This window comes from Gorilla gorilla, chromosome 10 (assembly GCF_029281585.2).
Source record: "Gorilla gorilla gorilla isolate KB3781 chromosome 10, NHGRI_mGorGor1-v2.1_pri, whole genome shotgun sequence".
Taxonomy (NCBI): Eukaryota; Metazoa; Chordata; class Mammalia; order Primates; family Hominidae; genus Gorilla; species Gorilla gorilla.
This window is the reverse complement of record NC_073234.2, coordinates 110423944-110447178: the sequence shown is the minus strand read 5'-3', so window position 1 is coordinate 110447178 and position 23235 is coordinate 110423944. Positions and strand designations below refer to the sequence as shown.

General features: G+C 39.2%; 1 protein-coding gene across 4 annotated transcripts in view; it reads left to right on the top strand.

Moving 5' to 3' along the window:
* Positions 1 to 5494, top strand: part of NR2C1 (nuclear receptor subfamily 2 group C member 1) — a 51854-nt gene extending 46360 nt beyond the window's left edge. For 2 of the 4 annotated variants that reach the window (XM_019039307.3, XM_019039308.3), the window contains exons 13-14: positions 2126 to 2231; positions 4985 to 5494. In XM_019039307.3, coding sequence (XP_018894852.1) covers positions 2126 to 2231; positions 4985 to 5159 — 281 coding nt within the window. In that variant the 3' untranslated portion in view covers positions 5160 to 5494. The remainder of the gene's footprint in view (positions 1 to 2125; positions 2232 to 4984) is intronic. The other 2 variants (XM_055357421.2, XM_019039309.3) reach the window with 1 other exon arrangement.
* The last annotated feature ends 17741 nt before the right edge of the window (positions 5495 to 23235 follow it).

The following is a 23235-nucleotide window of genomic DNA, read 5'->3' as shown; positions in this document are numbered from 1 at the left end:
ATATGATAGACCTGGGCAGGGCGCAGTAGCTCATGCCTGTAATCCTCACATTTTGGGAGGCCGAGATGGGAGGACTAGTCAGGAGTTTGAGACCAGCCTGGGCAACATAATGAGACCTCTTCTCTACAAAAATCAAAACAGAAAAAATAAGCTGGATGTGCTGGTGTGCACCTGTAGTTTCAGCTACTTGGGAGGCTTAGGTGGGAGGATCACTTCAGCCTGAGAATTTGAGGCTGCAGTGAGCTCTAATCATGCTGCTGCAGTGAGCTCTAATCATGCTGCTGCATTCTAGCCTGGGTGACAGAGGGAGACCCTGTCTCAAAAATAAATGAAAGTGTAAAAAATGTTATAGACCTTTATTTCTGTTGTCACGTCAACATTTGAATTCTTAGGTGTATTTTTTTAGGCATTACTAAATGGCAGAATGAGAGATGACTATTGCTATGTTGATGGGCTAGATTTCCAAACATCTTATATGAGTTACCAACAAATAAAAAAAACTGGTTTCTTGTTTTCCTGCCAGTTTACAGTTTTCACAGATGGTAAAATGACGGTAAGCTCTCAGTGATCAATTTCTGAATAAGAGAAATTGACTGTTCTCTTAGGTTCTGTATTTTTCATTCTGATATGTTTCTGTTCTTGTGCATCATAATAAAATTATCTGAGGAAACCTGCTTCTTTCTGTCAGTAATACCAGTAAGAACATGAAAGCTTGTACTATTTCTTCTAATGTTTCTTATGAGTTAGTAACATATGTCTCTATTCTTAGCACAATTTGTCACCTTTATTTTCCTTAGGTGAAAATTGAAGGAACATAGATTTGAAGTTTAAATTCTAATGTAATTTTATTTTACTAAGTATTTTTAGGTTTTTCCATTTAGTACTTTTTAAAATTTTCATCCATGAGAACAGAGCTTTCCATATTCAACATTTCTTAAGCTATGCATAATTTTTATGAAGTTCTTTTAATATTTCTGTTTTTGTGTAGTTATAGTGACCATTGAAATGCTTATATAGATTTTTTCATATTTCTGTTATTTTTCTGAAAGAGATAATATTTGTGGTTTCATAATTTCTTATATACCTTTTTACCTAAAAATAGAATTTTTGACTTAGAAAAATATGGCATAGAATATAATCTGCAATATTTCATGGATTTAAAATGCCTTTTTTTTTTTTGGAGACGGAGTCTCGCTCTGTTGCCCAGGCTGGAGTGCAGTAGCACAATCTCGGCTCACCACAACCTCCGCCTCCTGGTTTCAAGCGATTCTCCTGCCTCAGCCTCCCAAGTAGCTGGGATTACAGGTGCCTGCCACCACACCCAGCCAATTTTTTGTATTTTTAGTAGAGACGGGGTTTCACCATGTTGGCCAGGCTGGTCTTGAACCCCTGACCTTGTGATCCCCCCACCTCGGCCTCCCAAAGTGCTGGGACTACAGGCATGAGCCACCACACCCAGCCTTAAGATGTCTTTTTAAGCTGAGTCATTTACCTTTTGCTCCTGTTAAAGGCAAAGTTATCAAATGCCTTCTTACTACTTTTGGAATGGAGAGAAAGCTGTTTATTTTGGTAACACCTGCTTATTTTTTATTAGTTGTTAGCATATGTATATGAGATAAAAAATAATTTTAAATATGTAAAATATAGTGCTTGGTATATAATAGGTGGCCTCAATCAATATTTATGGAATGAATGAGCCACACTTTTTTTTTTTTTTTTTTAAAGACAGAGTTTCACTCTTGTTGCCCAGGCTGGAGTGCAATGGCGCTGTCTCGGCTCACCGCAACCTCTGCCTCCCAGGTTTAAGTGATTCTCCTGCCTCAGCCTCCTGAGTAGCTTGGATTACAGGCATGCGCCACCATGCCTGGCTAATTTTGTGTTTTTAGTAGAGATGGGGCTTCTCCATGTTGGTCAGGCTGGTCTTGAACTCCTGACCTCAGATGATTCACCCTCCTCAGCCTCCCAAAGTGCTAGGATTACAGGCGTGAGCCACCATGCCCGGCCTGAGCCACACATTTTATGATGGGGCTTCTGTTTTGACTATTCTTTCTGTCTCTTTTCATATCCACTCTGTCTTAAATGAACATTCAGAACTAGGGTACCAATGTTTTCTTTAATGTTTCAGATCATCCAGGCCTAGAAAACATGGAACAGATAGAGAAATTTCAGGAAAAGGCTTATGTGGAATTCCAAGATTATATAACCAAAACATATCCAGATGACACCTACAGGTATCTAGAGTTAAATTCTATATAATTAAAATAATTGAAAAACCTTTTGTGGATCTGTTATCTCATTATTACTACTCTCACAATAATTAAATGTTTTAGGCAACCTTAACTTTGAAATACTAATGCTATAAAAAGCAGTATTGCATTGTTGCAAGTACGTTACATAAAATATTTCATCCAGTTCTTATATTTTTTATAAGAGGAGACTTCAGCACAGAGAGGTTAACTTTGCTTAAGGTCACACAGTAAATGATAGCACCTGACTGTGACCCAAGTAGTCTGACTCTAAAATCCAAACTCTTTTTCTTTGGATAAAATAATGAATTTTGTTAGCAAAAGGAGGATAAATAATAATCAAGAGACCAGCCTGGACAACATGGTGAAACCCTGTTTCTACAAAAAAATACAAAAATTAGCCCGGCGTGGTGGCGCATGCCTGAAGTCCCAGCTACTCAGAAAGCTGAGGTGAGACTGCAGTGAGCTGTGATCATACTCCTACGCTCCAATCTGGGTGACAGAGTGAGACCCTGTCTAAAAAATATTAAAAAATAAAAACAAATACCATTAGATTGTTTTATGATTAATTTTGAAACATGGTTTATGAAATTCACTCCAAGCTATTTCTCACCAATATTCTTTGAGAAAAATTCTTTTTTTATAAGAGCCACTTTCTTTAAAGAGGGATATTATAGCCGAGGGGTTAATCACCTGGTTATAGAGCCAGAGTACCTGGATTTGAATTCTGACTCCTGCACTTGCTAGCTTCATAACCTTGGGCATGTTTCCTCACCTATAAATGGAGATAATACTAATACCCACTTTTTACAATTATTTTAAGGATTAAATCAGTTAATATATGTACAGTGCTTAGGACTGTGCCTGTCATACAGTAAGGGCTATATAAGTGTGTTTGCTTATAATAAATAAAACATTTTATTAGTTTGGCATACTTCAAACTAGTAAGATAACATTTTTACATATAATAATTTTTTACATATATTAAATAATGTAGATTTATGAGCCAGTCTCATCTCAAATATCAGCCTTACTTTAACTCGTTTTCCTATTCTGCTTTCTACCAGTTGTGTAAAAGCTGAGTAATTTGATGTGGATGCTAAGTAATTTGAGGAGTAGAGCACACAGCTCCAGGAAGATAATCCTGGGGGCTGCTGGTCTAATTTGGTCTGAGGTGTTAGAGTGCAAGGCGTTAGGACAGAAGGATAAACCCACCACAGTCTTTTCGAAAAGGTGGTTTTGTTGTGGTTGTTTTTCAGCATCTTTAAGTTTTAAAAGTTACTCTATGCCTCATTATACAAATAAATACAGTATTTAAATTTTTTTCCTTTGTGACTGCAACTTTCTCAGTTTTTTACATTGTTGGTTACTTAAAAATAATACATTATCCTTGGATAGTAGTTTTCAACTTATAAGGCACTTTGACACAAGATAGGGTCTTACCCTAAGAAACCTCACTACCTGGCACAGAAATTGGCAGGGATCATTTCATTCATCCTCACAACAGCACTGTGAGAGACAGTAAGTGGCAAGCACACATTTATATAAGTAGTGGGCAGTTCAATCAAGATTTGAACCCAGCGGTCTTGATTCCACATTCTGTGCTTTTCCCAGTAATAGCAACTATTGCCTACTTCCAGTAGTTTTTTGCAGAGCAAAACCAAGAAAATGTCTTATGTCCTGATAACACAAAACATTGCCATTTTTAAAACCTGAAATGAGTTGCTAAGCCATTCTTTTTCTTTTTCTTGAGATAGAATATTGGTCTGTCACCCAGGCTGGAGTGCAGTGGCATGATCTCGGCTCACTGCAACCTCTGCCTCCTAGGTTCAAGCAATTCTCATGATTCTCTTGCCTCAGCCTCCCAAGTGGCTGGGGTTATAGGCACGTGCCACCATGCCTGGCTAATTATTTTTTGTATTTTTAGTAGAGACAAGGTTTCACCATGTTGGCCAGGCTGGTCATGCCCGGCTGATTTTATTTTATTTTATTTTATTTTATTATTATTATTTTTTAGTAGAGATGAGGTTTCACCATGTTGGCCAGGCTGGTCTCGAATTCCTGACCTCAAGTGATCTGCCCACCTCAGCCTCCTAGAGGTGAGCCACTGGCACCCAGCCGCCATTCTTAAATGTATAACTTGGCCCGGCACAGTGGCTCACGCTTATAATCTCAGTACTTTGGGAAGCCAAGGCAGGAGGATTGCTTGAGCCCAAGAGTGTGAGACCAGCCTGGGTAATATAGTGAGACCCTGTCTCTACAAAAAAAAAAAAACAAACACAATTAGCCAGGTATAGTGGCACACTCCTGTAGCCACAGCTACTTGGGAGGCTGAGGCGGGAAGGATCACTTGAGTCCAAGGAATTGAGGCTGCAGTGAGCTCACACCACTGCACTCCAGTTTGTGCAGCAGAGCAAGGCCCTCTCTCAAAAAAAAAAAAATTGTATAACTTGATGCATGGTTTAACAACTCAGTTCCACAGTCCTTACAGCCAAGTGGAGGCAGTACAGTGTAGCATTAAGAGCAGGGCTTTCCCCTGTGGAGTCTGTCAGACTGCATTAATAGCCAGGTAATTGCCATATGTTCTAAGGCTTGAGAATACTAAAGTTTTGATTTTAACTTTTGAAAATGCTGTCTTTATTAAATTAGGCCACATGCAGAAATTACTCATATTTTTCTACTAAATTTCTTTCTGGTTTACAACCTTGTTCCTCTCCCTTTTTTCTTTCTTTTTTTAGGTTATCCAGACTACTACTCAGATTGCCAGCTTTAAGACTGATGAATGCTACCATCACTGAAGAATTGTTTTTCAAAGGTCTCATTGGCAATATACGAATTGACAGTGTTATCCCACATATTTTGAAAATGGAGCCTGCAGATTATAACTCTCAAATAATTGGTCACAGCATTTGAAAACTGCGACTGCAGTGCTGTAAACTTAACTGTTCTTTGCCAGAACACAAGACACCAAATTGAACTCACTGCTTTTGAGGCATCTGGAAATTTTTACTTTAAAAAGTAACCAGAATCCAAGGTATTTTTATTTTAGCTTCCTTAAGAATTTTTGAAGTGACTGGGCAGGCAGCAGAAATTAAATGAATTTTTCTTCCTGATTCCTTTAAATGAATATGAAACACTACAAATTTATTCTTGGTGAAGATGATACCTGAAGCTGTCACCTCTTGATTATCTAAACTAAGCGCTCATTCTATTTTATAAAACAAATAAATTAGTCTCTTTTTTCTGAATTGTGTTCTAGTCATATTTAACTTCATTATGAACTAGTAAAAATACTTAATGGTCAGAAATCCCTAAGGAGTTAGTTCCTTGCATTTTACTCTGCCATAATAATTTTTGTTTAATTACTATATCAAAATAAAATTATTTTATGCTTACTGGTATAATGACAGTATTAGAACTATAGGAAATAATTGAATATATATTTTTTGTCTTCTCTAAATATCATGGTGTCCCTTAGCATATACCACTCTCATTGCTGGCAGTGAGACAGGCCATTCATGATCTTAAGAGTTGACATTTTTAATGTATATTATTAGTTACAAGCACTTTATATAGCAGAAAATTGTTTTTGAGAATAAGCTAGTGTTGATATTTTAATATTTTTAGCTTACTGCTCGTGTTTTTGTTTTTGTTTTTGTTTATAGAGGTGGGTTTCACTATGTTGCCCAGGCTGGTCTCAAACTCCTGGGCTCAAGTGATCCTGCCTCAGCCTCCCAAAGTACTGGGATTACAGGCGCGTGCCACCGTGCCTGGCCTACTGCTGTCTTTGAAAATAATAGAGACTAGCCAGGTATAGTGGCTCATGCCTATAATCCCAGCACTTTGGGAGGCTGAGGCAGGCAGATTGCTTGAGCTCAGGAGTTCGAGACCAGCCTGGGCAATATAGCAAGACCTCGTCTCTGTAAAAAGAAAGAAGGTAATAAAGACTAATTGAGCCCAAAATGTTTCACTATTTCAAAAAAGATATTTAAATTGTTGCTCTTTCATTCCATAAAAAGGATCTGATCTCTCTCCCACTTTTCTGACCTGAGTTAGAGCTTCCCAAACCTGTCATGTATGGGTTTTAGCCAATTTCTTTTAGATCACTAAAAAAACTCACCCAATATGTCAAATAATGGATTTATCATAGCCAGTACATGTTCTCAAGGCAAGTTTAAACATTATTTTGAAGCTATTGATAATTTTTTAAAATAAAGAAATATTCACTGATTTTTTTCACTGTAAAGCATGGGAGGGCTGCTTTAACAACAGTATAAGAATCAGCCTGAAGCCTTGTTACTGCTACAACAAATTCATTTTAGACTCCTCGGATGTCTTCCACAGTAATTTATTCTTTTAGCAAACCTGATACTGATAACTGTTTCTTTGCTTTGATTTCTTGATGAATTATTTTGGTATGTTTGTTGATTTTTAAAGCAAACACGGATAATGCACTCAGAGTACATTTTTTGTAAAGATTTTTGCAATAGAAGAAAAGCTGAAGTTTTTGTGGGGATGTGGATTTTATTGCTTACTACTTTATAGTAATCAAAAGTTTGAAAATATCAACTTACAGTCTTTACCAGTTTACTAAGGGAAACTTTTTTCCCTATTTAAAACATGATCTTAGTCAACAATTTTATTTATAATTATCAGCTAAAGAAATTACATTTAGTATAATACTCAAATGGAAAAATCAGTAGTTTATACCTTTATAAATACAGTTTAGTAAGCCAAGGAATCAGGGAAATAATCCTTTAAAATAATGTACTAATAGTTAAGATGTTTCAGGTGTTTTTTCTGATTAAATTTGCTACTATATTTGGAAGACTTTAAAACTATATTAAAATGTGACTTGCATTACAAATTTCTGTGTCTTACCAGTATATTTGTAAATATATTATTCATTTTCCTTTTCAGTGATTGCTTATCCTTCGTTTGTTCCATTGTGCTTTCATCTATAGCAAGTATAGATCTGCTATATTAAGAAAGCTCTAATAAGAATCGCCACTGATATAATAGGTGACTCTTAGGTGGGGTGATTTTAATTAAATCATGATTTTCTCTCTCCAGGAAGAGAAAAACATGGAAATATTTCTATGTCCTATATTTTAGGATTATTTACAATTCAATTTGAAGACTCCCAGCTAAATACTGCAGATTAGCTTTTGTTTTCATTCCCGAAATCTCAGTAAAATGTCCATAAAATATAATAACTACACGAGGACAAATGGAACAGGAGAGAAGAAATCAAAGGATAGAGTAAAGTAAATTTTTGGAAAACAAAATGCAGGTAGAGAAAGAATGACTGATTTAGTAGAACCAGAACTAAAGAAGCTTTAACTGAGTGACTGCAAAAGGCAATGCAATGAGAAAGAAGCCATACCAAACAAGATGCTCAGTACCCTGAAGGAAACAGTGCTCAAAAGAAGAGATGATGCTTGAGACATAAAAAAAATAGATTGGTGGCAAGTCTGGATGCAGAATAATTAGACTGTCTTTCCCCAGCCCTACTTAAGTTGGGTGGAGGCCAGGCACGGTGGCTCATGCCTGTAGTCCCAGCACTTTGGGAGGCCGAGCAAGGCAGATTGCTTGAGTCCAGGAGTTCGAGACTACCCTGTGTAATGTAGTGAAACCTCATCTCTACAAAAAAAAAAAAAAAAAAAAAATTAGCCAGGTGTGGTAGTGTGCACCTGTAATCCCAACTACTTAGGAAGCTGAGGTGGGAGGACGGCTTGAGCCCAGGAGACCAAGGTTGCAGTGAGCTAAAATCATGCCACTGCACTCTATCCTGGGCAACAGAGCCAGATCCTGTCTCAGAAAAAAAAAAAAAAAAAAAAAGTGGCCACTTTCTCTCCTCCCTTTTCAAGCAGGAGGAGACCAGAGATAATTCTTCTGAGAAACTGAACTGGAAGAACATAGGACTTAACAGGATACCAGGGATAACAAACGGTGTGAATAAGATACAGGGTTGAAAATGTGGAGGAAGTGAAAATCCACATTTGGAGGCCGGGAGCGTTGGCTCACGCCTGTAATCCCAGCACTTTGGGAGGCCAAGGTGGGTGGATCACGAGGTCACGAGTTCAAGACCAGCCTGACCAACATGGTGAAACCCCATCTCTACTAAAAATACAAAAACTAGCCGGGCATGGTGGCACACGCCTGTAATCCCAGCTACTCAGGAGGCTGAGGCAGGAGAATTGGTTGAACCCAGGAGGCAGAGGTTGCAGTGAGCTGAGATTGTGCCACTGCACTCCAGCCTGGGCAACAACAGAGCGAGACTGTTTCAAAAAAAAAAAAAAAAAAAAGTCTGCATTTGGTTGATATGTAGGCTTGCTACCCTTTTCCCAGGATACTGGCAATCAAGTACAGTTTTCTCTGCCAGGTTTTTTTCTTTGGAGAAGCTAAATGGCCCTAGAGAAAAGATCTCCATTTTGGTTATCCCTTAATGATAAAAAATAAATAAATAAAGCCTGTTTGCCACCTTATCAGTCTTCAGTGAAGCCCTCCAATTACCAAGTCATGTGTGTATGTATTGGGTTTCCATTCAGTTCTTTAGTGCCCTATTATTAAATGTGAACTTAAGCCCAGGATAGCCAGATATTTAAGGAAAATCTCTATACATGAGAGACCAGACATGAGGGGTGGGGAGCAGATACAAAACGCAAAGATCAGAAAAATATTCCCCAAATATAATTAATATCTTGAGAGAAACCAGATGTATCCATAAAAGGAGAACAGAATTTTCCCAAAAAAAATTTGGAGCAAGGAATTGCCCCTAGAAATTAAAAATAATAGTCAAGGCAATTCATTAGAAGGATTGAGAGATAAAATTGAAGAATTCACCCTGAAAGTAAACCCAAAAGACACAGGAATAGAAAATAGGATAGAAATGATAAAATCAGAGAATCAAACAAGGTCTTTTTTTTTTTGGCAGGGGAAAGGGGGGTTGAGTCTCACTCTGTTGCCTAGGCTGGAGTGCAGTGGTGCGATCTCAGCTCACTGCAGCCTCCACCTCCCAGGTTCAAGCAATTCTGCCTCAGCCTCCCCAGTAGCTGGGATTACAGGCACACGCCACCACACCCGGCTAATTTCTTTTTGTTTTTAGTAGAGACAGGACTTCACCATATTGGCCAGGCTGGTCTCAAACTCCTGACCTCAAATGATCTGCCCACCTCGGCCTCCCAAAGTCCTGGGATTATAGGCATGAGCCACCGCGCCCGGCCAAGGTCTAACACTTTCAATACTAAGAGTTTAAGAAAGGGAAAATAGAAAAGATTTCAGAAAAGGAAATTATTAAATAATGTAAGAAAAGTTCCACAAAAGGACACATGTCTGTGGGTGGAAATGATCCACCATTATAAATTTTAAAAGATATGGCATCTTGAAATCACAATATAGTCAAAGAAGACAACTGCTATTTTTAGCAGCATAGAGGAACAGATACTCTGAAGGCCTTTGATCTATTAGCTGAGTTCACCAAATTGAGATGACTTCCTAAAGAAGGCTAAGGTTGTTTCAGGTCAGTAGTACCCCCTGTGTCCTGGCAAAAGCAAGTGTAAATCTTCTCTGGAGAAAATATTCATAATTGAGAACAGAAGTTGAGAAAGGAAATATTTTTGGCTTCATAGGCCATGCAGTGTCTGTTAAAACGACTCAAAAAGTGCTAAAGTAACTATACACAACATAAATGAGTGGGCGTACCTGTGGTCCAATAAAACGTATACAAAAACAGGCAGTGGACTGGATTTGGCTCTTGGAGTATAGTTTACCAACCCTTAATTTAAAATCTTGATATTCTCACAGATTAGGCTCAACCAAATATGAGTACACAAAATTATCAAACTCACAAGGAAATAAGCAATACATAAAGACCCTCAAAGACAGTATTAGATATTAAAATTGTCACATGCAGAATGTAACTATATGATATGTTTTAAGGAGAAAAAAATTGAATCTAAAAGTAAACAAGAAACAGCAGCAAAAATAACCAAGTAGATTTGAAAAGCCAAAAAACATTTAGAAAAAGTTTACTGAAATTAAAAAATTAATGCCTGGTGAAAGATGCCTTGAATGCATATGTTTAACCCTAAGTTCCTTCTAAAACTGCATTAAAACAGCTAAAGGTTTGTGGGTTGTTTTTATTTTTTTTAGACACCAAGTCTCAATGTGTTGGCCAGGGTGGAACTCCTGGGCTCAAGCTATGTTCCCACCTCAGCCTCCTGATTAGTCTCCCAGCCTCCTGATTAGCTGGGCTACAGGTGTGAACTGCCACACCTGGTTTGCTTTATGGTTTTCGTTTGTTTTTTAATGCATCTTACAAAGACAAAAAAATGGGACAGAAATAAATAATAACCACAACTTTTTGAAAGCTAAAAATACATTAGTAGTGATGATCCTAGCAAACCTGAGAAGGACTTTTTATCCTGCAGTGTGGAAAACTGTGAAGCAATCTGATTTGTACCACAGATCCTCCAAAATGCTCTTGTACTATGACATCTCTGGAGGGGAAGATGAAGGATTTGCTGAAAGTCTATTTTGGAAGTAAATACACACCCACCAGAATGATAAAATTTTAGTCTGGCGAAACCAAACGTAGAGTATGTGGAGTAAAAATACGTGTGTTGATGGAGGGAGTGTCGGTACAATAAATTCGGGAAAGATTTTGCATTAAATAGAAAGTTGAACATGCATGAAGTTATCCTAGAGAAACTCACACATGTACCAGGGGGCATACAAAAATATTCATGTCAGCATTGTAAGAGCAAAAAAAGGAAAACTGTTCAAATATCCATTGACAGGAGAATGGAAAAGTTAATTGTGATATAATCACCCAATGGAATACTATGCAACACTAAAAAAGGAATAAACTGTAAACATGGGCGAATCCCCAAAATACAATGTTGTATGAAAAAAGCCCAAAAGTATACAAAACCATAATTTAACTGGTTTACTGAAAACAGGCAGATACATTGTTGAGAGGTATTTATGTGGGAAAGCTAATTTTGTGAAAGCAAAGGAAATAATACTAAATTAGAATACTAGTTACTTCTGAAGGGGTGGGAAGAGGATAAAAACAGAATACAAGGGGCTTGAAAAGTATTGACAGAGTTCTAACTATTTGCTTTTAAACAAGCCATCCCAAAACGTTAACGGTTTAAAACAACATGTACTGTGTTCATGAATATGCAACATGGACAGAGCTTGGGAGAGACAGCTTGTCTCTGCTCCTTTCAGCCACAGCTAGGTGAGCTCAAATAGTGAGGTTGGAATGTATGTAATCATTCACTCATATGTCTGGAAGTTGATAGTGACTGTTTGCTGGGACTTCAGGTGGAGCTGAAGCCAGAACACATACCTAGTCCTGTTTCCCTTCCTCACAACCTAGAGGCTAGGTTCCAAGAACAAGGGTTGAGAAGGCCACGTGGGAGCTCTGTTACCATTTCTTGCCTGGCATTAGAATTCATCCAGTGTGAGGCAGGGGATACAGGTTCACACCTGTAATTCCAGCACTTTGGCCAAGGCGGGCAGATTGCCTGAGCTCAAGAGTTCAAGATCAGACTGGACAACATGGCAAAACCCCATCTCTACATTAAAAAAAAAAAAAAAGCCAGGCCTGCTGGCATGTGCCTGCAGTCCCAGCTACTCGGGAGGCTGAGGTGGTAGAATCGCTTGAGCCTGGGAAGCGGAGGTTGCAGTAAGCCAAGATTGCACCACTGCACGCCAGCTTGGGTGACAGAGCAAGACTCCATCTCAAAAAAAAAAAAAATGAAAAAAACACTAATTCAGTGTCTTCTGCTGCATGCTACTCATCGAAGAAGTCACAAAGGTCTGTGCTGATGGAAAAGGAGGGGAAATAGACTCCACCTCCTGATGATGAAGTGGCAAGCTTCTGGAAGAGCATATGGAACCAGAAATACCAGAAATGTTTCCCTCATTTGGGGGAAAAAATATTCCATCTCAGCAGCCTCACTTGGAAACCCAGGTAGAGAAGGCTTACCTGGACAAGATTGGGGCCTGGGAGGTTGGGGGTGGTTTTCATCTTATGGAATTGTTTACAAATTGATACATAAGAAATCATAAGAAGTTTGAAGGATTGTAACATCTTAAGCTGGGCATGGTGGTGCACGGCTGCCCTAGCTAGTCTGGAGGCTGAGATGGAAAGATGGCTTGAGCCCAGGAGCTGGTGGATGCAGTGAGCTATGATGATGCCACTGCAGTCCAGCCTGGGTGACAGAGTGAGACCCTGTCTGTAAAATTTGAAAAAAAAAAAAAAGGCAGGAGGGTATCATCTTGGACCTTCAAACTTGTATGGGCAGGAGATGGCTAAGAAAACTACTCAGCTACAGACTGGACTCCATTTTGTGGGAAATGAAGGGTAATTTCCATGTGGCTGCTGGAGGAAGTGTTGAGAGAGGAAGTGCCAGGGAAAAGCCAGATGGTTTTTTCTAACCTACCCTCAGAAACCAAGCAACATTGCTTTCCATGTCATTTTATTTATTGATGCAAAGACCCACCCACATTCAAGGGAAGATAAACTATGCCCTTTGACAGGAAAGTGGGAAGATTCTGGAAGAGTTTAGGGAATCAAAGCTGTTTTTTCAGCCATGTTTTTTGAAAACTTGAATCTCTGATACTATTCTACTTATTAAGCTGACTGTAGATTCTTAAGATGAAATAGGCACTTTTGTATATTTCCCAATATTTGATAGAAAAATAAATCCTTACGTGGAAAAAATGAGGTGCTGTTAGATCTCCAGATCTCCTCCACAATTCCCTGTATCCAAGGGAGGGGAGTAAGCCCTTGAGAAGTTGTAAACACTAAATTGTCCTTACATGGATATGTAACAGAAAATTTAGTAAACTGTATATGAAAAATGGAGCAGGAAGTGGGGGGGAGCTAGGTGTGAGGAGGGGAGTGTGTGAAAGCCCTAAAAGTCCTCACCTATGTTGAGAAGTCAACAAATAATGCCTAAAGTTGGAAAAACTCTAGAAATACTATAAGCATGTAATTTAGAAATATGGTAGGGAATAACTAAGCTAAAAGGGTTGGAAGTAGTTGTTGCTAGGAGTGGGAAATCAGTTCAGAAAATGGAACTATATGATTTCTTCAGTGAGGTACATATGTTCAATGTACCAAATTTAAGAGGGAAAATGATCAAAATGGATGAGCTAAATTGAAGCTAAGATCATTGAAGAAAGCATTAAGGCTTCTGGCAATGTTTGTTCACATGAACATGTCGGTATTATCCAACTGAATTCTGTGTATCTCTTTAACTTTAGTTTGTTCTATAATAACAATGTTGATACCAAGTTAATGACAAAAAAAAAAATCAGAACAGGATACTATGAAAAAGAAGAGAGACCGGCCAGGCACAATGGCTCACACCTGTAATCCTAACACTTTGGGAGGCTGAGGCAGGCGGATCACGAGGTCAGGAGTTCAAGACCAGCCTGACCAACATGGTGAAACCCTGTCTCTACTAAAAATACAAAAACTAGCTGAGTGTGGTGGCGCACGCCTGTAGTCCTAGCTACTTGGGAGGCTGAGGCAGGAGAATCGCTTGAACCTGGGAGGTGGAGTTGCAGCAAGCCGAGATCACGCCACTGCACTCCAGCCTGGGCAACAGAGTGAGACTCTGTCTCAAAAAAAAAAAAAAAAAGGAAGAGAGATTAAAGAAAGAGTTCTTTCTTTCTTTTTAAAGCATTCTTTAAACTAAAAATCATGTTGAAAAAAATCTATCAGGACTGATGGACTGGACCTAGACAAGGAACAAATTAGTGAACTGGTACATAAATGCAAAGAAATGGTTCAGAATGTAAAGCACAAAGATGAAAATGGAAAATATGCAGAAAAAACAAAATATTCAGGTAACGTTAAAAAGATAATAGGGGATCAATCCAGAAGGGTCAATGTTCACCTAATACCCAGATTTCGGAAAGAAGTAACAGAAAATGTAGGGGAAAAATTATTTAAAACAATTTCTACTGCTAAAAATGTCACATCTCCAAATTCAAAGATGATGCTGAATTCCAACAAACATCAACTACAAAAGCCCTAGATAAATCTTCATGAAATTTCAGAACTTTAAAGACAAATAGAAAAATCTGGAAAACTTCAAAAGATTGAAAAACAGGTTTTTAACAAATGAATTTGTATCAGATTGGCAGCAGGATTCTCATCAACTATGTTAGAGGTTTTGGGGTTTTGTTTGAGACAGGGTCTCACTCTGACACCCAGGCTGGAGTGCAGTGGCCACGATCATAGCTCACTGCAGCCTCTAACTCCTGGGCTGTAGCAATCCTCCTGCCTCAGCCTCCCAAGTGGCTGGGACTATGGGCATGCACCACCACACCCAGCTAAATGTTAGATATTAGAGGGCAATGGAGGAAAGCTTTCAGAGTTCTGTGAGGAAACTATTTTGAACCTAGGGTTTTATGACCAAGTAAAGGATCAATTGAGGGAAATGTTATCTCCTACATGCATTTTTGAAAAAAGTCTCAAAAATGTGCTCTACCAAAACAAACAAAAAAAACAAGCAACCCTAAATGAGAGAATTCTAAGAAAGAAAAATATGCAGGATCCAAGATAAAATAAGACTCATTTATTCAGAAACACAATGAAAAGAAATCCCAGAATGATCATCCATTCATGAATGAGGCCTAAAGACAACTGATCAAAATTAGAACAGGAAGTCAGAATGTTCTGTGAAAAATTTGCTCAAGAAGACATGTCTCTATTGTTATTTAGAAGTAATTTATCAAACTAACCTTTATTGAGTATTATGATACACCAGGCACTGTGTTAAGTTTTTTATGTACCTTATTTAATGCCTACAGTGATCTCATGAGATGGGTAATATTATTAACCCCATTTTACAAATGAGTAAACTAAGGCGTAAGCAACTTGCTCAATATAGCTAATTAGTGATTGATAGGGTTTGGCTGTGTCCCCACCCAAATCTCATCTTGAATTGTAATCCTATAATCCCCACATGTTGTGGAAAGGATGCTTCAATTATGGGAGCAATTACCCTCATGTTGTTCTCATGATAGTGGGTGAGTTATCATGAGATCTGATGGTTTTATAAGGGGCTTTTCTCCCTTTCCCTCTGCACTTCTCGTTTCTGCCACCATGAGAAGAGGGATGTTTTTGCTTCCCCTTCTACCCTGATTGTAAGTTTCCTGAGGCCTCCCCAGCCATGCTGAACTGTGAGTCAATTAAACCTCTTGCCTTTATAAATTACCCAGTATCAGGTATGCCTTTATTAGCAGTGTGAGAGGGTACTAATACAGTGATAGAGTTGAGATTTAAGCAACCATAAGCCCTGGAGTAGGGCTCCCCGGAAGAAAGGCTGATTGCAGGTCCAGGTAGGAAATATGTAAGATGAGCTGGGAACATCTTGTCACACCAAAAATAAAATAATGATAATAAAACTATCAAAGATGACTAGATTGTGTCTCAGAAACTCAGGAACCAACCTGAAGAGGTCTCTACTAACCAAAGATAAAACAATTTGGTAATTGATTAGAATAATAACTGCAATGGGTTGAAACATATCAAACATTTAAATCTATAAGTACATATTGTACTTTAAAAATGCTAGAGACACCAGGTGCAGTGGCATGTGCCTATAATCCCAGCTACTTGGGAGGCTAGGATGGGAGGATCACTTGAGCCCAGGAGCATGTGACCAGCCTGGGCAACATATTAAAACCCCACCTCAGTTTGAAAAAAAAAAAAAAAAAACCTAGGGACAACATAACCATAAAGAAAATACCTATAAAAGATACACAAAAGAAAATGAAAAAGGAATGGCAAATTGCTACCAAAAAACCAATGAAACACAAGGGAAGGTGGCAAGAGAGGAGAGAGAGACACAACAGCAAAAAATACAGAAAACAATTAACAAAATGCCAGTAGTAAATCCTTCCCTATCAGTAATTACTTTAAATGTACAAGAATTAAACTCCCCAATCAAAAGACAGGGTAGCTAAATGGACCAAAAAAAAAAAAAAAAAAAAAAAACCACCAGAATCTAATTATATGCTCTCTATAAGAGATTTACATATGGTAAATGTAAGGACACACATAGGTTAAAAGTGAAAAGACAGAAAAAGGATTTTTAATGCAAATGGTAACAAAAAAAGAGGAGTGGCCATACTTATATCAAACAAAATAGACTTTTAGGTGAAAAACTGTCACAAGAGACAAAGGGATTACAAAATGATAAAAGGGTTAATCCACTAGGAAGATATAACAATTAAATATGCACCTAACATCAGAACACTCAAATATAGGAAGCAAACACTGACAGAATTGAGGAGAAATAGAAATAGTAACACAACAAAAGTAGTTTTCAAAACCCCACCTTCAATAATGGATATAACACCCAGACAGAATATCGAAAAGGAAACAGAGGACTTGAACAATGCTCTAGAGCAATTGGACCTAACAGACATACAGAGAACATTCCACCTAACAATGAGACAATACACATTCTTGTCAAGCATACATGCAACATTGTCTGTGATAGATTACATATTAGGTCACAAAACAAGGTTTAACAAATTTTAAGAAGATTGATATCATACCAAGTATCTTTTCTGACTACAGTGGAATAAAGCTAGAAATCAAAAGCAAAGGGCTGGGCACAGTGGCTCATGCCTGTAATGTAATCCCAGCACTTTGGGAGGCCGAGGTGGGCTGATCACAAGGTCAGCAGTTCGAGACCAGCCTGGCCAACACAGTAAAACCCCATCCCTACTAAAAATATAAAAATTAGCCAGGTGTGGTGGTGTGTGCCTGTAGTTCCAGCTACTTGGGAGGCCGAGGCAGGAGAATCGCTTGAACCAGGGAGGCGGAGGTTGCAGTGAGCCGAGATCATGCCACTGCACTCCAGCCTGGGCAACAGAGCGAGACACCGTCTCAAAAAAAAAAAAAAAAAAGAAAAAGAAAAAGAAGTAAAAAACAAAACGAAAACTGGAAAATCCACAAATGTGGAAATGAAACAACACATTTTTTTTTAATACCAACCAACCAAGCAGCAGTGATAAAACAGTCTTGAGTAACCAACGCCTCAAAGAAGAAATTAAAAGGAAAATACTTTGACAAATAGAAAACACAGGGCAGGCATGGTGGTTCACACCTGTAATCCAAGCACTTTGGGAGGCCAAGGTGGGAGGATTGCTTGAGGCCAGGAGTTTGAGGCTTCAGTGAGCTATGACTGAATGACTGCACTCCAGCCTGGGCAACAGAGTGAGATCCCATCTATAAAAATAAAGAAAAAGAGGCCAGGCACGGTGGCTCACACTTGTAATCCCAGCACTTCGGGAGGCCGAGGAGGGTGGATCACAAGGTCAAGAGATCGAGACGATCCTGGCCAACATGGTGAAAACCCATCTCTACTAAAAATATAAAAATTAGCTGGGCATGGTGGCACATGACTGTAGTCCCAGCTACTCGGGAGGCTGAGGCAGGAGAATCACTTGAACCCACGAGGCGGAGATTGCAGTGAGCCGAGATCACACCACTGCACTCCAGCCTGGCAACAGAGTGAGACTGTCTCAAAACAAACAAACAAAAATTTTAAATAAAGAAAAAGAAGAAAACATCTGAACAGATTCATAACTAGTAAGGAGATTAAATCAGTAATCAGAAAACTCCCAACAAAGAAAAGCCAAGGAACAGATACTTCACAGGAGAATTCTAGCAAACATTTGAATTAATTGAAAAGTTAATACCAATCCTTCTCAAATTCTTCCAAAAAATTAAAGAGAAGGTAACACTTGGCTGGGCACAGTGGCTCATATCTGTAATCCCAGCACTTTGGGAGGCCGAGGTGGGAAGATCACTTAAGCCCAGGAGTTTGAGACCAGCCTGGACAACATAGTGAGACCCCATCTCATTAGAAAAGAAAAAAAAAAGAAGAAAGAGAGAAGGTAACACTTTTTTTTTTTTTTTGAGATGGAGTTTCACTCTTGTTGCCAAGGCTGGAGTGCAATGGTGCAATCAGCTCACTGCAACCTCCACCTCCCAGGTACAAGCGATTCTCCTGCCTCAGCCTCCCGAGTAGCTGGGGTTACAGGAGCCCACCACCACACCTGGCTAAATTTTTGTATTTTTAGTAGAGATAGGGTTTCACCATGTTGGCCAGGCTGGTCTCGAACTCTAGACTTCAGGTGATCTACCCGCCTTGGCCTCCCAAAATGCTGGGTGGGATTACAGGCATGAGCCACTGCACCTGGCCAAGGTAACTCTTTTAAACTCTTTTTTTTTTTTGAGACAGAGTTTCCCCTCTGTCACCCAGGCCACAGTGTGATGGTGGAATCTCAGCTCACTGCAACCTCTGCCTCCCAGGCTCAAGCAGTTCTCATGTCTCAGCCTCCTGAGTAGCTGGGATTATAGGCATGCACCACCAGGCCCAGCTAATTTTTGTATTTTTAGTATAGACACGGTTTCGTCACATTGGCCAGGCTGGTTTTAAACTCCTGGACTCAAGTGATCCGCCTGCCTCAGTCTCCTAAAGTGTTAGAATTAGAGGTGTGAGCCACCACACCCAGCCTAAACTCATTTTATGAGGCCAGCAATACCCTGATACCAAAACCACAACAGATACTACAAGAAAACTATAGATATCCTTGATGGATATTCATGTAAAAATCCTCAACAAAAATACTCACAAACTGAATTCAACAGCACATTAAAAGGATTATACAGCTGGGTATGGTAGCTCACTCCTGTAATCCCAGCACTTTGGGAGGCTGAGGTGGGCGGATCACCTGAGGTCAGGAGTTCAAGACCAGCCTGGCCAACATGGCAAAACCCTGTCTCTATTAAAAATACAAAAATTAGCCAATCATAGTGGCAAGCGCCTGTAATCCCAGCTACCTGGTAGGCTGAGGCAGGAGAATCGCTTGAATCCAGGAGGCGGAGGTTGCAATAAGCTGAGATCGCACCACTACACTCCAGCCTGGGCAACAGAGTGAGACTCTGTCTCAAAAAAAAAAAAAAATGGATTATACACCATGGCCAAGTGGGACTTGACTTATTCCTGGAATGCAAGGATGGTTCAACATACAAATATCAATCAGTGTAATGTACTATAAATGGTTTGCAACTGATCATGACCTGACTTACAATTTTTTTGCTTTATGATGGGTTTATTGGTGTTTACAATGCATTTTTTTTTTTGGTTTTTTGTTTTGTTTTGTTTTTGAGACAGGGTCTTACTCTGTCACCCAGGCTGGAATGCAGTGGCATGACCTTGGCTCACTGAAACCTTTGCTCCCCAGGTTCAAGCAATTCTCCAGCCTCAGCTTCACAGGTGCATGCTACCATGCCCAGCCATTTTTTTTTTTTAATTTTTTGTAGCGATGGGGTTTCACTATGTTGCCCAGGCTGGTCTTGAACTTCTAAGCTCAAAGCAATCTGCCTGACTCAGCCTCCCAAAGTGCTGGGATTACAGGTGTGAGCCACCCCACACCTGGCCTCGGTACATTTTTTATTTAGATATTTTTTATTTACAATGGGCATGTCAGAATGTAATGCCATTTTAAGTTGAGAGGCACATTAACAGAATGAAGAACAGAAACCATATTATCATCTCAATTGATATAGAAAAAGCACTTGGCAAAAACACTCAACGAACTACGAATGAAAGGAAATTATCTCAACCTAATAAAGGCCATGTTTGAAAAGCCCACAGCTAACATCATATTCAATAGTGAAAAACTGAAAGCTTTTCTTCTAAGATCAGGAACAAGGCAAGTACGTACATTCTTGCTACTTCTATTCAACATATTACTAAAAGCCCTTGCCAGAGCACTTAGGCAAAAAATAAATAAATAAAAGCTGAAAATTGGAAAAGAAGGGCCAGGCACAGTGGCTCATCCTGTAATCCCAACACTTTGGGAGGCTGAGACGTGAAGATTGCTTGCTTGAGGCCAGAATTTCAAGATTAGTCTGGGCAACACAGCAAGACCCTATCTCTACAAAAAACTTTTTAAAAATTAGCCAGGCACGATGTTGCATGCTTGTAGTCCCAGCTGTGCATGAGGCTAAGGCAGGGGGATCACTTGAGCCCCAGCTTTGGTGACAAGGGTGAAACCTTGCCTTAAAAAAAAAAAAGGAAGAGAAGTAAAATTATCTTCATTAACAAATGATGTGGTATTATATGTGGAAAACCCTAAGGATTCCACCAAAAAATGGTTAGAACTAATAAATAAATTCAACAAAGTTGCAAGGTACAAAATCAACACACAAAAATCAGTTGCCTTCTAAACACTAACAATGAACAACTCAAAAAGGAAATTAAGAAAACAATCACATTTAAAATAGCATCAAAAAGAATAAAATATTTAGGAATAACTTAATCAAGTAGGCAAAAGACTTATATACTGAAAACTACAAAACAGTGCTGAAAGAAATTAGATGCAAATAAATGGAAAGACATTCGTGTTTGTGGATTGGAAGACTTAATATTGTTAAAATCCCATACTACCCAAAGTAAGCTACAGATTCATTGCAATACCTATCAAAATCCCAGGGCCATTTTTCTTTGCAGATTTTTAAAAAGTCCTAAAATTCATACGGAATCTCAAAAGACCCTGAATAGACAAAACAATCTCAGAAAAATAAAGCCGGAGGCCTTCCACTTCCTGACTTCAAACATTGTACAAAGATGCAGTAATCAAAACAGAGTGGTACTGGCATAAGAACAGACATATAGACCAACGGAGTAGAATAGAGAACCCACTTCCTGACTTCAAAACATTGTGCAAAGATGCAGTAATCAAAACAGAGTGGTATTGGCATAAGAACAGACATATAGACCAACGGAACAGAATAGAGAACCTAGAGTTAAACTCTCAAGTATCTGGTCAAGTGATCTTTGACAAGGGTACCAAAGCTACATAGTGCGGAGAGAATAGTGTTGGGAAAACCGGATATCCGCAAGCAAAAGAATGATGTTCAACCTTTACCCTACACCATATACCAAAATTAACTCAAAATGGACTAAAGACCTAAATGTAAGACCTGAAACTATAAAACTCCTAGAAGAAAACGGGGGAAGCTTCATGACATTGGATTTAGCAGTGATTTCTCAGATATGATACCAAAAGCACAGACAAAGTAAAAATAGACAATTGGGGCTACATCAAACATAAACTTCTGCATAGCAAAGGACACAATCAACGGAATGAAAAGATGACCTAGGGAATGGGAGAAAATATCCACGATACATAAAGAATGCCTACAACTCAACAACAACAACAAAAAAACCCGATTCAAAAATGGGCAAAGGACTTGAATAAACATTTCTCCAAAGAAGATATACAAATGGCCAACAAGCATATGAAAACATGGTTAACATCAGTAATCAGGTAAATGCAAATCAAAACCACAATGAGGTGTCACCTCATCATCCATTAGGATGCCCACTGTAAAAAACAAATGAACACAGGTTGGGTGTGGTGGTTCACGCCTGTAATCCCAGCACTTTGGGAGGCCAAGGCGGGTGGATCACCTGAGGTCAGGAGTTCAAGACCAGCTTGGCCAACATGGTGAAACCTCGTCTCTACTAAAAATACAAAAATTAGCCGGGGGTGGTGGTGGGCGCCTGTAATCCCAGCTACTCGGGAAGCTGAGGCAGGAGAATCGCTTGAACTTGGGAAGGGGAGGTTGCAGTGAGCCGAGATCGCACCACTGCACTCCAGCCTGGGCAACAGAGTTAGACTCCATCTCAGAACAAACAAACAAACATACAAACAAACACAGAAAATATGTAGTGTTGGTGAGGAGGTGGAGAAATTGGAACCTTTGTGCATTGTTGTTAGTAATGTAAAATGGTGATGCTGCCATGGAAAACAGTATGGGGATTCCTATAAAAATAAAAAATAAAATTGCCATATGATCTAGCAATCCACTTCTGGGTATATATCCAAAAGAACTGAAAACAGGATCTTAGAGATATCTGCACACCCGTGTTCACTGCAGCATTATTCACAATAGCCAAGAGGCGGAATCAGCAGAAATGTTTATGGACAGGTAACTGGGTGGCATATACATACAGTGGAATATTATTCAACATTTATAAAAAGAAGAAAATCCTGTCATATACTACACTATGGATGAGCCTTGTGGATATCATGCTAAGTGAAATAAGCCAGGTCCTAAAAGACAAACACCTCATGATTCTACTTATATGAAGTATCTAAAGTAGTTAAACTCTTAGAAACAGAAGTAGAATGGTGGTTGGCAGGGGATGGAGAAAGAGGAAAAAGTTGTTCCATGGATATAAAGTTTCTGTTTTGCAAGAAGAATAAGTTCTAGAGATCTGTTGTGCAACAATGTGCATGTGGTTAACACTACTGTACACTTAAAAATGGTTAAAATGGTAAATTTTATATTTTGTGTTTTTAACCACCACTACCAAAAAAAAAAAAAAAAGCTAGGGAACTAAATGGTTATTTTGAAAACATACATAAGGGAAAGAATCGGCTGGGTGTGGTGGCTTACACCTGTAATCCCAGCATTTTGAGAGGCTGAGGCAGGAGGATCACTTGAGGCCAGAGTTCAAAACCAACCTGGGCAACATAACAAGATGCCCATCTCTAAAAAAAAAAAAAATTAGCCAGGGGTGGTGGCTCAAACGATCCTCCCTACCCGGCCTCCCAAAGTGCTGGGATTACAGCAGTGAGCCACCGCGCCCACCAGAGCCAATTATTTTTAGATGAGGAAACTGAAATTCCCAAAGGGGGAATCCCCGTGTGAGAAAGCCTCGTGTAGGTGAGCTTTCCAGCATATGCCCGCCTTCTAGATTTAACCTCTGAAAACTAAATTTTAAGGTACCTTTGCTTCCAGGGGAAACCTATTCTGCCTACTTGGGAAGCCAGAACATGACCGCGTAGGCAAGACCTAGCTCTGCGCACGCGCAGAGCCACCACGTCTGGCGTTCGCGTGGGAACCTTCTGGGCGTGGGCTTCC